Below are 17,267 nucleotides of genomic sequence, written 5' to 3' on the forward strand. Positions count from 1 at the left end.
ATTCATATATGTGATAAGTTTTCCAGACTACAAATCTCTCATAAGGATACTAGAAAGACGTATTTTAGAGTTCATGATATGGTTGACAATCGAAAATTAAAAAGCTCAAATGCTCAAACCAGAAGTATACAACAAATGGATTTTTATTGACTGTTTTGGATAAATGGATTAATTAAAAAAAAAAAAAAGCATATTACAAACCGGTGCAGTACCATAAAATTTGTTTGAACATGTGGAGATGCCATTTTTAGCCTGCACAGCTCCTGCAGCGCTGGAGCCCATTCTCATTGCAAGCAGTACACTTGAGGGCTTTGAAGGAGTCCGTAAAGCAGTTCCGGAACACGGACATCTTGCTCCCATGGCACGCTGAGCACGGCAGGAAACCAAAGCCCCCACAAGAGGGGCACTCTTGAGGGTGCTGGACTCTCTGCTCAAAGAATGAAAGAAAGAAAAAAATGTTACCTCATCAACCACCATAAGGTCTAGGACAATGAGGACTCCAGGACAGCTAAAAATGCACATCCTGGTTCCCATTTTGGGCAAGACTCACCACCCCATCCCATGGCAAACCACCATGGAAGAGCAGTAAGTCTGCCTTTTCCTTTGACCAGATCCACATGCAATGTCAGAGAGGCTCCCTGCAGGTTCACTGGTCACTTAATACCTCTGTAGCCTGCATCTACACTTGCCCAAATAGCAAGTGAAAGGATAGCTTGCATGCATTACTTAGATGTTGTTTAGGTCTAGATTAAATCTAGAGGTATTGCGATGATTGAATCCAAACTCCAGGCAGTTTATGCTGATGCTATGTTTTCTATGCTGTACATTAAAATATTATGACTTTCAGCATTTGCATGCTCATGCTGAACATATTATACCTATTACAGTTAAAGCTGATGATATCAAAAAACCATTCATAGTTTCTGACAAGTGGTACTCAAGGAAATAAGTGGTGTATTCAAATTTATGTAGAATGCTGAAACTTTATGAGTAAAGAAGAAAGATTATCAGTGTCCAACAGTTATACCCAGAAGGAAGGCTTGAGGCCTCTCAATTATCCCAATTCCCAAGTAAAACAATAAATTTCCTCTATTTTTTTATTGGATTAAAGACAGCAGAGCATAGAAGAAGAGATTTCAAAGACACTTTTAAGTTTCACTTGCTGAAAATGTGGCTAGTTTATTTAATGATTGCCTTAAAGGTCAAATCAGAGAAAGGAAAGGTATGCCACTTTGTGTACTTACCACCACATCTTTTAGCATTGCACTGCTGAGTAAGGACTTTGCAGGTTTGTTCACAAAGAACAAAAATCCATACAATTCCTGCTACTGTTAGTCTGAGGAATTATGTACCACTAAAAATTAGTGAAAAATTATTACCAGAGTACAGTAAAATACCCACAGAAAATGTAGTATATGGAGCATCATCAAGAAAAAATGAAAATATTTCTGCAAATCCATTAAGAATTGCATTCATCTATTGAAAACTCAGATGAACACGCAAACAAGGCATTTTTTTTTCTTTTTGTTCTGTAGCTTATAAACTTGCTGTTCTTCACAAGGCAAACAGCTCCTATTACTATTAGCTCTTCCAGGAACAATGATTGGAAATATTTAATGGAAAATTAATATTCTTTTTATCTCAGGTGTGCTCCCATCTTTTGTAATTTTTGATGATTGTTTACTTCATTGAAAATCATTGCAAATAATCTCAAAATTTTAGGAGAATAATATTTTTAATCTTTATATTAATTATTGCTTGTTGGGCTTGTAAACGTACAGATACCTTTAGATGTAGTTAAGAGAACTAACACAGTTAGTTACTAAAACAAAGCAAAATTGCTTTAGCTCAGTTTCTTGAACAATAGCCATTTTCTCCTTGAACAGATGGCAGTTTGTGGAACCACTTCCTTCATCTCCAGCAAAGAAGAAAACAGACTGCCCCTTGAAATTGCAGTAAATCCATTTTTGAGACAAAAATAAATGAGAGAAAGAAAAAACCCAAACCAACCAAACACACCAAAAACAACACCAAAAGGCAGTGAAGCAGTGATTGTATTCAGTGAGAAGTTATCAGTTTCCTGTAGTCTGACATTGTTTGTCCTATATATGTACTTTGTTGTCCCAAGATTAGGACACACATTTGGCTAGGTAATAACAATTTGGGGCCTCCATCCCAAAACAGGGTGCAACAAAGAGTAAAACAAAAAAACAAAAAAAAAAAAAAAAAGCATTTGGGTTCATCAATTTATAGTAGAAGAAAAGGAAATGGTAAAAAAAGAAAATCTACTTGATTACAAGTAGTAAATGTATATTCCCTATATTTATTTGCAGAAATACAATTACCTCAATTTTGGTTAAGAGATCCTGCAGTTCCCCAGATTCATTCATTAGTAAAATTTTCTCAGCACCCTATTGGGAAAAGAAGATGAAAAATGTCAGGCATTTTACCATGCAAAAACCAGAGATGATTAGAAGATTTGGACTTGAAATTTTAAACAGGCTGAGGACAAATTTGACTCACATTAATTATATTGCAATTAGGTCAACCTTAGTAAAGCTAGAAGGAGAGGAGAATCTAATCACAGGTCTGATAGTAATGCCTAAAGTTCGTTAACAGGTGATGTATCACATTTCCTTTTCTGCAAAAGGTGACACAGCTTGGAAATTCTGATTGTCTTCCCTTTATTTTACAGGGTATGTTTCCTGACAGAATAAGAAATATTTCTAGTTATTATGTAAAAAAAATACAATTTTATAAATATACAATACATCAGAGACTGCAGCAAAATGAGGAGATCGTATTTCAAATATTCTGGCAGCTGAGCACTGAATTAAGACATAATGTACCTAATGTACAACACAAGGAGAAAAAGACTAATGAAAACACTCTAACAACATTAAAGTCAGACACAACGGTACGTAATAATAATTTAATCTGACTACATTAGGCCTCTTAGGGTTTCTGCATTCTGAGCCAAAGCTCTACTGAAGTGTTGGGGACTTTTTCCTCCTGTAAGTAAATGCTAAGAGACCTGCAGACAAAATTAGTGTTAGGGAAGATATGGAACTCTTTGTTCCCTTCTCTTCTAATTAGAGCACCACATAAGAACATCTATACTTTACTTAGGGAACCAATTTCATTGAATATTAATTATTGTGAAACACTTGCAAACACATTTTAACCAGAAACCAACAAAAGGTGAGGAAACTGAGACACAGATACACAGGCCTTGCTTGTTGCCGGGGCAATTGGCCACATCTTCACCCCGTGGTGAGTACATGCTGTTGTGCTGCCTCAGTTTGCTGGTCTCTACATTTCCAGATTGTTAAATTTTGTCTTTGAGTTTGCTTCCAGCCTTAACTAAAAGGTGTGGTGGGACACTGGCACAGGGCTGAGGTGCAGTGGGATGCTGGCACGCATCTCAAGTGCCACTAGTTTGAACTACCCATGGTCAGCCCCAGCACCTCTCCCGGTTTCTGGGAAGTACAGGAAAAGCTGCTGGTTAGCACAGGGAATACATGTGTGACCCTAATGTACCTCTAAGTGTCCAACTTTTCACAGAACCTTGCTGGGAACTACTGAGGCTACAAGTGTGTAGCCCAAAAGCCAACTAAAGGCAACTAAACCTTTCAAAGCTCTTTTTATGACACCCTACTAAGGTTATTTTCCCTATAGAATCTTTTTGCTCTTGGTTTGTAAACACTTTTGAGTCTGTGTTTGATGATTTTAATTAATAAGGAAAATGCTTATATCTTAGTGGCTGTGGAAAGCCACATTTTCAGCGGACACTACTCTTACAGTGTTACACTTTCAAATAGAGATATTTAAAAAAAAATAAGTGTCACACAAGGTAATTAGTTGTAGTTAATTAGTCACAGAAGATGACAGAGGACTGATGAGCTGGCCTTATTGTGCTGACTCCTGAAATCCATTACAGGTCACAGGCACAGAGTGCACCAGCTCCAACACGTGCATGAGGCTGTCTGACTCCCCAGCAGAGCAGGCTTTAGCAGTCTGTTGGCCCCTTTCATGTTTGTCCTCTCATCTTTGCTTTCACACAGAGGAGCCGGCAATGGGAGCAACGTGGCCAAGGCAGCACATGGAGTATTGGCTTGGGGTTTGGATACACTGCAGCAGCTTAAGACAAACCTTGTGCTGCTCATCTGAAGTAGAGACATTAATGATTTGCAACTTTATTGATGATGGCATTGCAGCACTCCAAATTCCTTAAGCTGGACAAGCCTCAATTTTTCCCCTTTAGGAAAAGCTCTCTTCTCTGTTGCCACAGGGAAAAGCATTCCTGTAACTTCTGCCCTATGTTTCCGTGATATTGTATAATGCTAATTGGCTTTTACAACACAGTAATTAAATGCTTGACAGGTTTCCCATTATAGATTTATATTTTAAAGAATTTATATTTTTGATGATATTCAGTCAGTCAGCTGGGTTCCTTTCAAAGTAGAAAGCTATGGTTTTTAAATTAAAACCCAAACATCAGAATGGCTATCAATGTTTTTGAGTGCCACTCTGTCTTCTCTGATTAATGGCTGCCCCAAGTGAAATATAACTAAAAGTCTGTAGAGGTTAACCTTCCCTCTGGATCTTTGAGTCTTAACACACAGAATCCATAATTAATAGAGTAATTAACACAGCTGTTAAGTCTAATAGGTGCTTTCTGACCAGAAAGCGATGACTTTTTTTTACCTCCTAGGTTGTGCTCAGTCCACAATTACTTGAAAAGGAACGTGAAGCCTTAAATAGTCTGTCCCTCCAGAGAGTAATATAAGGAGTATGAGGGACAATGGGCATAATCTTCAGTGAGAAGTGAGTTTTCAGGGTTTTTACCCATTTTTTGAAATTTCAAAGCAGAAGCCTGTGAATCCTTTTGTCTACTAATTTTACTGAATCTCTACCATGCTGGAGGAGTCCAGGGGTTGTAGTCAGATATTCCATTGGCAAGGAAATGCCACAGACATGGTTAAATCACTCAGCATTTTTTCCAGACCCTTTTAATTAATAAAATTATTTTCCCTTGAGGACATCCAGAAATTAACATCATATTTCAAATATTAAATTCCCATTAACTGTAGAACTAGGACAAGGTCCACTAAGTTTTCTACTGCCCCAACTCTGTTCAATAAACGTGTCTGTTGCTACCTATCTTGGATATAAACCATTACCATTTCCACAATGTAATTCTTAATCAAGGAATAAACACAGATATATGGCTCTGCATTTGGCTTTACTAGAATACCTGCGGGTTTTGGGAAGCAGCCTCTCTTCCACATCATTCCTTACATACTGAGAAAGATTAGCAAGGCCCCACAGCATCCCTCTTGTGGACACATTTGCAGTGCAGATAAATTGCATGCCTTATTTCCTATTTTGCTAAGCACATAAGCAAAAGGCTTCTTGTTAAGGCAGCAAAAAATGCACTCACAAACTTCACCATTCACTGGCCCACATCTTCACTGGGACATTCTGAGAAGCTGGGCTGTGCATGTCCTGTCCCTGCCCACAACATCACACCTCTCACAGCCAGGGGCCCCTTGGCAGCAGGTACACAGGGGTTACAAATAACTGCCTGGAAATCTGCCCATCAGCTGAGACAATTGACACTGCAATATAGTACCAGCACCAGAAATTCTGGATTTGGTATGCAAAGAATGGGAAAGGTTAATGTGTAAAAAGCAACTGAACCATGTTTCCTGACATGTTAAACTGCAAAATGAAGGAATCAAGTGGGAAAAGCCTAGGTGACTGAATGCAATAATTAAATAATAGTAATACTGGCACAGAGCCATCCATATCCTCCCATTAAGAGAATACCAGAAGAATGTATTTAACAAAACACAGAGAACAACTAAATATATATGGCCACTGGAAATCAGCTAAAAGGAAACTGTTAATTCCTGTTTCACAAAAAAAATATTTTACACATGCATTTTTCTAAAAGTCAGTTACAAAAACAGTCGCATTATTCTTTGGAAAGGATCATAACCGATGTGTCAAATAAAATAATTTTACTATAAATCTAATGCTGTTTTGCATTTATTCTAGCTGGGAAAACTAAACAGGAGACATTTTCTTCAGAAAAAACAGTCTTAAATTCACATATCTGAAAAAAATCAAGGTTCGCTTGTATGGCAAGTGAACGCTGGAATTCAATCATATATTTCAAGTGAAAAAAATACATGTATTTTTTAAATATTATGCTATGAGTTAACATATTTACAATTAATTACTTATTTGACTGTTTTATTTGCATCCCTTTCCCAGGAGTATAAATACATATATGTATATATATGTATATATGTATATATGTATATATACATAAACCTTTAACTATTCTGAATGGCTTTATAAGTCTAAATGAATGCTCCATTATTTTTTTTTTTTTCTGTGTGGCTTTCTGTTGTCTGGAAGTAATTTTTTATTCTGCATTGGTATCCCAGCAGATGGCATAATTCCATTTCAGATAGAGACAACCTCAGGTAAAAAGAAGGGATTAGATCAGCCAGTAAAGAGCATGCAGCAGAAAGAAACAGCAATTTCCTGACAGACTGATATTTAGACAGTGTGTGTCAAGCAATACAATGAGTCAATCCTGAAAAAAAAGAAATTAAAAGCCCCGCTGTACTGCAGCACGCAGTACATTCCCTGACAGGGGCTAAATATGATTTTTTTATTGCTTCTGCCCAAGTCATGGATTTGTTTCATTGTCCCTGTGCAGGCAATGATAAATTCCACAGCACTGTGAATATTTATCCCCACAGCCTGCAATGCTCAAACAACTTTGTCCGTGCTTCTGAATAGCTTGGGTACAATATACTCTATCAGATGTACATATGCTGGGTTTTGGTGCTTTTGTTACTTTTATCTCATTAAGAATAATCTTCCACCTTTCAAAATTGTTCATATTTTATTTCAGGGTTGGGGTTTTTTCTTGTTATGACTCATTGAAAGCTGCATAGCTCAATATAGATTCTCCTTTGTACTGCTCCATGCAATCTCCTCCAGGGAAGGGTTTCTCAGGAAACAAATACTCAAAATGAAAACAAAAGAAATAAAGAGGAAAATATTGCATGATTTATTTACTGACACACCAGGCTTTGGGATTTCTGTGTTTCATTTGCGTATCAGAAGTTAATTACTATAAAAACCATTATAGAAATATCCATGTTACCAACGAGACCAAATTCTGTAATTAGTTCTCAATTGCGTTTTAATGAAACACAAGCCTAGCACAGGTTCCAGCCAAAATAGAGCCTTTGGGGTCACAATGCACTGTCTTCTGAAGGTGAATTGACAGAGCTGGGGGGGAAATACTTGATTGCCAGACCTTCTCAACACACACCCCTCCTTATTTCTCTAAATGAATGAATTTCACATTCTCTTGTGAAGACATATTAAGACAGAGAAATAACTGCCATAAAATAATGGGGCTTGCCACATTTACCAAACAGAATGAGGGCATACAGGTCCCTCGAACCTATCCAAGTGACAGGCTCCTCCTGGGGCTCTCCTTCCCCAGCATCCTGCCAGCCACAGGCACTCCGCTCACAGCCACAGAGTGCTGCCCATGTTAGCCTTGCTCACACTGAACTTGGCTTTCTCATCATGCTAAAGCACATCCCCTCTCAGCTAAAGCACACCAGAATGGTGTTGCAGCAAGCAGCAGTGCCTCCCATGATGATAATTAGTGGAGAGCATGGGGGGGACAGACCTTGTGCTGGAGGAGGGGTGAGGCACACGCTGCCATGAGCTCCCTGTGAGCAGAGGAACTGTCTCATGCATTGTCCCCTGCCTACAAAGCTGCTTTTCCACAAATAATGTCATTCTTACATGAAATAACTTTAATTAACTCATTAAACTAAAGTTATTTCCAGCTAACTACAGTGTACCTCATCAAGTTAAGGGGGAAAAAAAAGAGAAAGGAAAAGAAGCGGGAAAACCTACCCCATATCTGGGGGTTTTCCTGGTTTTTAGTAGCCCAATTTAGTTTTCTTGTGCTAAACAATGTAAAAGTCATTTCCTTGCTGCAATAAATGTGTCTAGATCATAGTAAAAGCTATCTTCCTAATTCACTTGCCTTCTTTTCTACACCTCTCTAAAGAATCTCATACAGTACTTAAGACAGTTTTAATGAGATTTTATTGGGTTTTACACTGTCACTCCTCTTTTAGAAAACAATTTTCTCACAGTCTTTGAAAACAAAGAAACAAAGAAAAAATCCCCCAACTGGGAGTAATTTAATGAGCATCCATTGTGGAGTTGTGTTTTTAGGTTCCACTGCATGTACGTTCAAAATGGTTTATCCCTCTGAACCCCCCTTGTGCCTTTTTGGTTCATCCCGGGTTTTCCCATCAGCACCTGTGTGTCCATCAATCCCAAAAACCCTGACTCAGGCCCCTGACCCCTCCCAGCTGACTTGTCCATCCTTTCCCTCTGCCTGGAGGCTTCTGCCGGGGTCGCTGGGTGATGGACAATGGCCTGGGGTCCCTCCCCTCCTCCCTGCTCAGTGGATACCGTGGTGTCCTTCCCTCGGAGGGCCACTCCCATGTCTTCTCCCATTGCCTGATCAGATTTCCCACCCACCCTATATCAGGGCCTGCTCGAGGCCCAGAGCTCACTCTTTTCTGGGACCTCTTTGAGTGCTGTTGGGCTCTGGGGCTCTCCTCGGAGTCACAATAAATCTTGGACCTACCCCCAGAAGGGTGTCGCCTCCTTCCTTGCCGGTGGGATCAGCGGTGTCCTCGGAGCCACGCAGGCACTCTCTAAAGCCCAGCTGGGTTCAGCAGGGAGTGCCTCTCGCTGCCCTGTCGCCCCGTGGAGCTAGCCAGGGCTGGCAACAGATCTGCTCTTGCGAAGTTGGGATGAGACACGGCAATCCATCATACCAAAAATGACCATATCCAGGCATTTCCTCCAGTTAACCACATAATTTATTTAATCAGTTTCAGTAGCTTATCTGAATTCTTTTGACAAATTGATCATGTGTGGACTGACATTTTCTTGGAGTCAATCATAATTCGCTACTTACACTTTTAACATAATAATTAGATGAACAAATCTTCATCTGAATCCTGTTGAATTTTAAGCTGCTCTTAAATGTAGCACTTTTACTCGTGTGTGGCTGGAGAACTCTCCAAACCAGAGTTTTGATAAAAGCATATTCTACAATGACGTAAAAATCACTGTCTGCTAATATTCTGCACACAAATGGTTTTACAGCTGCTCTAGTAGTCTGGCAAGGCCTTTGACTGCAAATGCATTTGTTATAATGCTCAGGGAAGCCTAACTCATGCAGAACACATGGAAATCTTGGAAGGGGTGAGGAAAAAGAGGAGAAAGTGTTCATACAGCCCCAATATTTATTATCCCCGATTGATGGTTACACTGCATTTTGTTACTTAAATGTTTTATGAAAATGAAAGCTTTAAGTGATGCAAACACAGTAACCTCACTGTGTTTAAATATAGTTTGCCTTCACAAATCACAGCCTCACAGTTGGTGCTAATTGCTAGCTTTTCACCACTCAAGACAAATACCTTCTCTGAGTTTTCAAATTGTTTTCTTTGTGCCACTTTCCAGAATCTTTTTATTTTGATTTTTTTTTCTGTTTATAAGAAATAAATTTCAAATATACAGGTTCAATGAAAAGGTGATTTCGAATGTAAGTAGGCTTCTAGACCTAGAATACTAGTGTGCAAATTGGGATTTTCCATTTGGAGTTTATGTCTTACAGTAGGGCAGTGTTGGGCTCTCCTTCTCTCTCTTCTACAGCTAGGCTTTTTAAAAAGTATTAATCAATTTTGGATCTAAAATATGTTCAGTTGATTACAGATCCTGATACAGACTACATCATCTAAAATTCAATGTATATTTAAAGTCTGATACCCCAAAGTGTTAGTCTCTTATTCAACACAGATATTAATAAATGACAGGTTTATGCTATGAGTGTCCATCTTCCTGGGTCAATCATACATACAGGTTCTCATAAGGAAAAAAAATCAATTTCTCTAGATTTTCATGGTTTCAACTACAAAATAAGATATTTTTTTAAGAAGCAGGTGATATCTTAGATGTACTATTGCCTCTTACTCCCTGGTTATCTTTTGCATCTTCAGATCAAACTTATCAGTGAAGGTCTGTGCAGTGCATACTACAAAAGGATTTCTGTCTTAGCTTGTTACCATCACTGCAGCATTGGAGCCAATTTTCTTAAAATCTTGCTTCTCATTCATCAAGATTTCATCTGCTCCTCCCAATTGTAGAATAAAATATAGGTTCATGTTTTACTTACCCCAAGATAATGGCCATCAATAAACACAACAGGGAGTGAGGGAAGTTCGCAGACACTTCTGCATCTTTCATCTAGTTCTTTTCCATAATCACTGTTCAGAGCAATGTTTTTTTCTTCAAACTTAACTCTATGATTTTGAAATATCTTTCTAACCAGTTCACATCTTTCAAAAGTGGTTCTCACCACACGAAGACTGGTAGTATAAATTACTATGCGGCCAAACTCTGGGACTGTTGAGACCTGGAAAAAAAAAATAGTTCCTATTACATTAAGCAAAGGGTTAATATCTTCCAAGCATTGAGTGATTTTATTTAAAATATTATTTAAAAAAAAAAACAGCATTTAAAAACACAATCCAGCATTCAACTTTTATTCAAATGTGAAAATGGAACAGGAAGAAGGAGGTTCTTGAAAACAGCAATTTAAGGCAATTTAAGTTTTTAAGTAAGGTGCAACTTGACTTTTTTGGAAAGTCTTAGAGAAGGTAAGTCAACATATATTTTCAAGAAACAGATATATTTTAGATCCTGATGGACTTCCAAATGGCAATAAATTGACACTGATCTGCTGATGTCTGATTCTCTTAATACAGTCACTTGTGTTTGCACAGAGTTTGACAGTATCCAGACTAAGACTAAGCTTGCTAGCTTAGATGTTATTGACAATCTGCTTCAAGACAAAAGCCTAAGCTAAGCCTTAGCATGTCCATGACCAAACATTAGCTTAGAATACTTTAAGTCTCCATGCTGGACTAGATTATGACTGCAGAAGGTACAGCTGAATCCCTAATTTTTAATGTAGTTCCACAACAAATTACTTTGACATCCAAACAACAGTAAAAAAGTGTATTTTTTTTTTTTTTTGTGTATTCAATGTCCAATCAAAAACCTACTGCAGCTAGCTGGAAAAAAGTTTCACACTACAATTCAGATTTTACTTTTTATCCCACTTTTCAATATGTAAAAGTTTATGCTGTTTCTTTCCTTTCTAGGATGACAACAATTAGATAGTGTAAATACTACAGGGATTAATTTCCCTGAGACAGTGTGATAGATTTTCAAGAAGCCTGAGAATAATTCCTCTAAATAAAGATACTATGTTCAAACATATACCTAAAATCCCAGCTTTAAAAGGGTGGTAATGCATTTCCAAGCTTTCCAAATTATCCATTGTATTCAGCAAATTATATTTATTTCATCAGTATTTCAGGAGTCAAAACACAAGTTAGGAAATAAAAAGCAAGGATATCTCTACTACACTGTAGCGCTGTATGCAAAATGAACCTTGATGGGTGAAAAGATAATTTTTTACCTATCTCATTAATTAACTATAAAAACACAGTTGTTAAATTGGGCAGATGCCATTGCAGATTTTGCAATATAAGCAGTCATGATTTAACTTACTACTTGAATACCAAAAAAAATCCTTGAAAAAGTATATTCTGCTTAGAGAGGTGTTTACAAGGTTCTTCATATAGGAAAGAGTTCTCAGGAAAAATATTTGCATTTCACAGATCACTTATAGAACACTGAGGTGTAATTGTCAACATATGTAGCCACGGCTTTCATCTCCCATTCAGGAAAGGAATCATGTTGTGATAGGTCAATATTTTTTCTCATAGAACGGATGTCAGAAATTCAATTTTAAGAACAAGTTTTATAAAAATGGGCGACTTTTCTGCAGCCTATCTTCTGGGTTGAAGATCTGTTACACTGCTACTGCAGTATTGACTCTCCTCCAGCATATCGTTCACACATTCCAAGTGAGAGAATTAGCTCATTCTCTCCATAAAAGACAAGTACTCTATATAAATACTGCAAAATATTTTAGTAACCACACATGGGTTGCTTGAAGGAAGAGGAGTTTGTTGTTTTCATAAGTAACCAAAAGAAGTTCTTAAAATATTACTTAAATAGAAAATTTCACATATTCCTCATTTCTTCCTCTTTGGAGTGACAATACATTTTGAAGTGTGAAACAGAATGGAAGCTCTTGTTCCTCCATAGCTCTAATCTCTAATGCTGCTTGTTCCCGGACACCAGAGGCTAGCACCATAGGTACAGACATTATCTAGTAAAGCATCAGGACTGTGGTGTCCCTACAGCATACAAATAAGCAGCTGAAGAGATGGAAAAATGGAAAGTTGTAAAGTGATCCGGAAAGATATCAAGTGGAAGGGATGTACAAAGAGTCACTTTTATGTTTATTCCTTTCTTTTTTCCTAATGTGGCAGTGAAGAAATACCACTTTTTGCCCTGCAAAGAAGTATCAAGAACATTGATTAAACAATTCTTCAGGGAAATTTTCATAGAACCCTTGTTTTCTGTGCTACAAATGTACACAACTTGTCCTTGCAAGGACTTTTACCATGGAAAGATATCCTTCTTGCCACCTGTCTGAAAACCACATTGGTAATGAACAACAGGGGGGTTATAATCTATATTAATTCTTACTTTTCTAAGCAATATAGAGGCTGAAAACTGTAATATTTAATTACCAGAATACACTCTTGAAGTAAACCAGTAAACACTGTGCTTTTTCTTCCTAGGTTGGAACTGTGGCAAAACCATAATAAATAACAAGCAATGTAAACAAATGAAAAGAAAGACACTTTCAAAAATGAACTTTTACAATTTTGCTTTGCAAACTTGAAATTCAAATCACCTCATATAACTCACAAATGCATATAAAACTCTAGGTGAAATTAAACAGAAGGCTATTCTCTGGTTAATGGGCATGACAAAACTTTAACAAAGCTGTGAAGTTGGACAGATGAATATATCAAAAGATTTGGAGGAACTTATATTAACCACTTATTTGCACTTCTTGTAGGTGGAATTCTCATTGAAGCAAGAAGCTTATGATCCCTAAGCTTTCTATATATTTTTCGTATATTTGTAGCTTTTTAGATAGCTAATGCATGGCTGTAGCGCCAGTACTTTTCCTACCCTTTCCCCTATATATTAGAACAATAAGCTAACCTTGTAAAAAATTCCTGAAATACTGTTTAGTCTTATTGTCAGGAAGATGGCCTACAAGAAGAACGTTTTGGTTTCCAACCAGAATCTGAGGCATCATAACAAGAAGTGGAGCAAAGAAGCCATTGGACCAACTCCAAGGGGTTGACCCAGGGTTGGGTTACAGGGGCAAATTAATCTCCTATTGGGCATATCTGTTAGATATCCTAATTAATTAACCTTGTAAAAATTGTAGAAATCCAGCCAGGTGTGCCCATCACCACTGGGACACCTGGAAGCTTCCAAATAAAGGTCTGCTTTTTACTTTACTATGATAATACTGTTGCAAGGCTTTTTTCTCTTTTGATTGTAAGCAACACTTAACAGATACCATTTGGCCTAAGGTGGCAACTACTGTGTCAGATTCAGGAAAACCCTGTGGGCCGAGGTTGTGCTTCAGAGAAAGTGCCTACATGGAAAGATTGCCAAGGAAGAAATTTAAGTTTTCAGGAGGAAGTAAAGTTGCTTTAGTAGTAGTCTTCTACTTCTACATCATTTACAGCTCTTAGTTTAGCAGCCCAATGTTACCATCTCCCCAAGAGTCTAAGGGCACATTCTGCTTTACTGTCTCAGCCTGAAGAGCTTGTATTTTCCTTGGGAGAATCATGTAGTCAGCAACAGCAGCAGCATGACCTGCATCACTTCACAGCACAGCTGCCACTTCCAGCCTAAGAAACAGCTGCCCTTTTTTTCTGTCTATAGAGAAAAAGTAATTTGTTTCACCAGTTCAATCCTATTCATGATTGAACAAAAAAAACCCACAATGTTACTTACTTTGTGCCTGACTCAGTCTTTTCCCAGACTTCTTTATCAGGTCAGTCAGGGCTTTTGAAAATCATGGCATCATAGCATCACTGAATGGTTTGGGTTGTAAGGGACCTTAAGGATCACCTACTTCCAACACCTCTTCCAGAAGCAGGGACACCTCCCACTAGGCCAGTTTGTTCAAAGCCCTGTCCTTATGTACAGCTGGGGAAAATCTATCCCTCTGCCATCCCACTGGCATCCATCTGGCATGGCTGACTAAATATAATCCTTAACTGGGGAAATCTTGAGGGATGTCATCCATGAGGCTAAATTTGTCACTCATTATCAAGTGGCACCACAAAAGAAAGGAAGAAATTGCTGATGAAAAAGAGAAGGCTTAATAGAACAAGCAGATGAGAAACAAATTGAAGGGATTCTGGGGACTGAAAAAGGGATGAAAATACAGAACTAAAACCAGATGATAAACCAAAACCTAAAATGTCAGGACAGAGAGAACAAGAGTAGTAGACACTAAATGTAGATATAAAAATATGAAAAATATGACCAAAAAAAAAAAAAAAAAGGCAGTAAAACAAAACAAAGTAAATGATAAAACAAAGAGAAGGTCACTGAAATCTTGAGCCTTTTTTAAAGGAAATCCCAGTAGTCAATGTAACTGTACAACAAATATATTACAGAATATGTGAATCTCCAAGTTGTTTGAAAATTTTGGAGTGTCTTAAAAAAAAAAACTGGTTTGTATTACTATAGCTTCAGAAATATGAAATATTTGAGAATCATACTCCTAAAACTTGTCTTTGAGAATTTGCCTTTTCCCTATAACACTTGCCTCAACAATACCAGACTTTTCAGTAGCTCTGAAAAAAGAGTAAAATAGTCAGATGTTTCCATGGTGCTTCTGAAAGCCAAATAAATACCATTCATCTCTCATTAATATTTTTGGGTTCAGATTTTCTCCATGATATCTTATCCCTGATTTTGGGGTACAGCTGCAACTGAAGCAGCAGCAGAAGTGTCCATCTTTTCCTATTGGTCTCATAGTTACCTTGGCCCTGACCAGTCCTGCCAGACTGAGCAGATATTTCTTTTCTCTTTGGAAAGGGAATTTATAAAATTAACAATTGAATAACAATATCAAATTAATTCTTCAGCATATTTGCCATGAATCACTCTCTAAACACTATAGATTTTATTTAATATATCTTACAACATTTTTGTCTGCCTTGGTGACTTTGAGTGGCTTTTTATCTTCGAACCAAAACCCTTATGATGGATATTTTTGCAGCATGACTAATAGCTATTAGTGGTCCAAGCCAATGCTTTTCTGCTTGTAGTTTAAGAACCACTGCTATCCCTTGGGGCATAAAGTGATTGTTCCTAAAACAGTGGTGAAATTTGCTTTTTGAAAACCTTTGTATATGACCATGTCTGCAAACAACTAAACAGACAAGTCCATCAGTGAGAGGAATAATGTACTCATGATGTTAGCCTCATTTTTATTTGGTTGCAAATGAAAACCATGAGAGCAACACTACCAAAGTAGTCATGGCATTTTTTTTAATCCTCTCTCTAGAAAGAAAGTATAAACAGGTGTTTTAACCCCATCGGTTGAAAAGAACAGCTATTTACATGCTTACATTATCATTAATTTCAATGGAAGCATCACCCACAAATTTACATTTGATTCTTTTAAAGAAAAAATAATAAATGAAAAAAAAATTAGCTGTTATAGTACTTTGATAAAAGCTGAAATGCTTTATCACCTGTCACATTTTTAAAGGTTTTTACTATATTCAGGTGTAACACTCAACATGTTATTTATGCAGTACTGAATTGCTTGTGTGACCTAAATCAAGGGATGATATACCCTTCTCTGTCTCACAATATCATCTTTCAACATCTCAGAGCATTCTGCTGAATTATGCACCCCTTGGCTCTGTAATTAGATACTATCAGACTGGCAGAAATATCTGCTTCACTAAGTAGGCTGAGGCAGGAATCTAGAACACATTACAAACCTTGTGCCAGAGATGCTTTCATGAGTAAATGCAACACTCATGATCCAACAAAAATGTTGAGCAGAAGAAAACCAGTTATACATACATACACATACATACATATTTTGTATGTATGTTTGCATATCTAAAAACTTGCATATCTAAACAGTCCTCACCCTCAGTGTCCTTACTGCTGCTCATCTAGCACACACTCACACAACCAGGTTACAGCCTGCTCCCAGGTGACCTGAACTCTGATAAGAGGGCAAGTTATCTCCCCAGGGCTCATGGTCTCTGCTAGACCCTGTTGCCTCTGCCTCCATAGCTTCTAGAGTCAAACCACGTGATACACATCTAGCTCTGACTCTGGAGTAAAAGCAGCTCCTGTTCAACAGGGCACAGCAATACTGTGAAGTCAGCCAGGGCAAAATTTATTTCAAATAAATGAAAAACATGTTCAAATTAGTTGAAAGAAGATCACTATCTGTCTACATCTAATTACATTTTATTTATCAAGTGCTGAAAGTTCTATCAGGATTTTCTTATTAATGTATTTATGCCATTCAGTGTATGACAGGACAAAATGAAATGTTTGAAATTCAGAAGCAAATCTGTGATTAACTCTAACCTAGTCTACACTTTTCCTGGGAAGAAATACTGTAATATAATGCTTGTTTCTTTTTTGCTTTTTCAGTCCTTATTTCTCTCACACCTCATATTTACCAATTTGACATCTCCAAGAAATTCTTCTCAAATAAAAGAGAGACTCTGGGGAGACCCTTGGAAATGTTCCTCTGGTTGGTAAGAGAGAAGAAACATTTCTCTGTTCTGCAAAGACAGTCCTTACAAAGATTGAAGGGGAAGAGGCAGGAGCTACTGAAAATAGTTTTGTTCTCAGCAGTTTACGTGAGACACTAGAAGCCAAAACAAGGAGTGTCCAACAACCTCCTTTCACATTGTGCAGTTCTTCGAACCATTCCTGTATTCAGCAGAAGCCAAACAAGATGTACCTAGACTCTCCAGTGACATTTGTATGAAGCCCCTTCAGGAAGAGCTTCCTATGTAGGGAAAAGGTAAGAGAGGTAATAGCTGAGCTGTTACCATTATTTGAATAACCTTTAGTTGTTGCAGAGTTCTGTGATTCTATTTGCTAGTGTCCTCTTCCCCTCACATTAG

At 37.7% G+C, this 17,267-nt stretch overlaps 1 protein-coding gene across 2 annotated transcripts in view; it reads right to left on the minus strand.

Moving 5' to 3' along the window:
• Positions 1-241: 241 nt before the first annotated feature.
• GRXCR1 (glutaredoxin and cysteine rich domain containing 1) overlaps positions 242-17,267 on the minus strand; it is a 36,960-nt gene continuing 19,934 nt past the window's right edge. Inside the window, exons 2-4 of one of the 2 annotated variants that reach the window (XM_053941944.1) lie at positions 10,310-10,549; positions 2,346-2,411; positions 242-427 (exon numbers count right to left, since the gene is read on the minus strand). In XM_053941944.1, the coding sequence (XP_053797919.1) occupies positions 248-427; positions 2,346-2,411; positions 10,310-10,549 (486 nt within the window). In that variant the 3' untranslated portion in view covers positions 242-247. The remainder of the gene's footprint in view (positions 428-2,345; positions 2,412-10,309; positions 10,550-17,267) is intronic. The other variant, XM_053941945.1, reaches the window with a different exon arrangement.

Source organism: Vidua chalybeata, chromosome 4 (genome assembly GCF_026979565.1).
Source record: "Vidua chalybeata isolate OUT-0048 chromosome 4, bVidCha1 merged haplotype, whole genome shotgun sequence".
Classification (NCBI taxonomy): domain Eukaryota; kingdom Metazoa; phylum Chordata; class Aves; order Passeriformes; family Viduidae; genus Vidua; species Vidua chalybeata.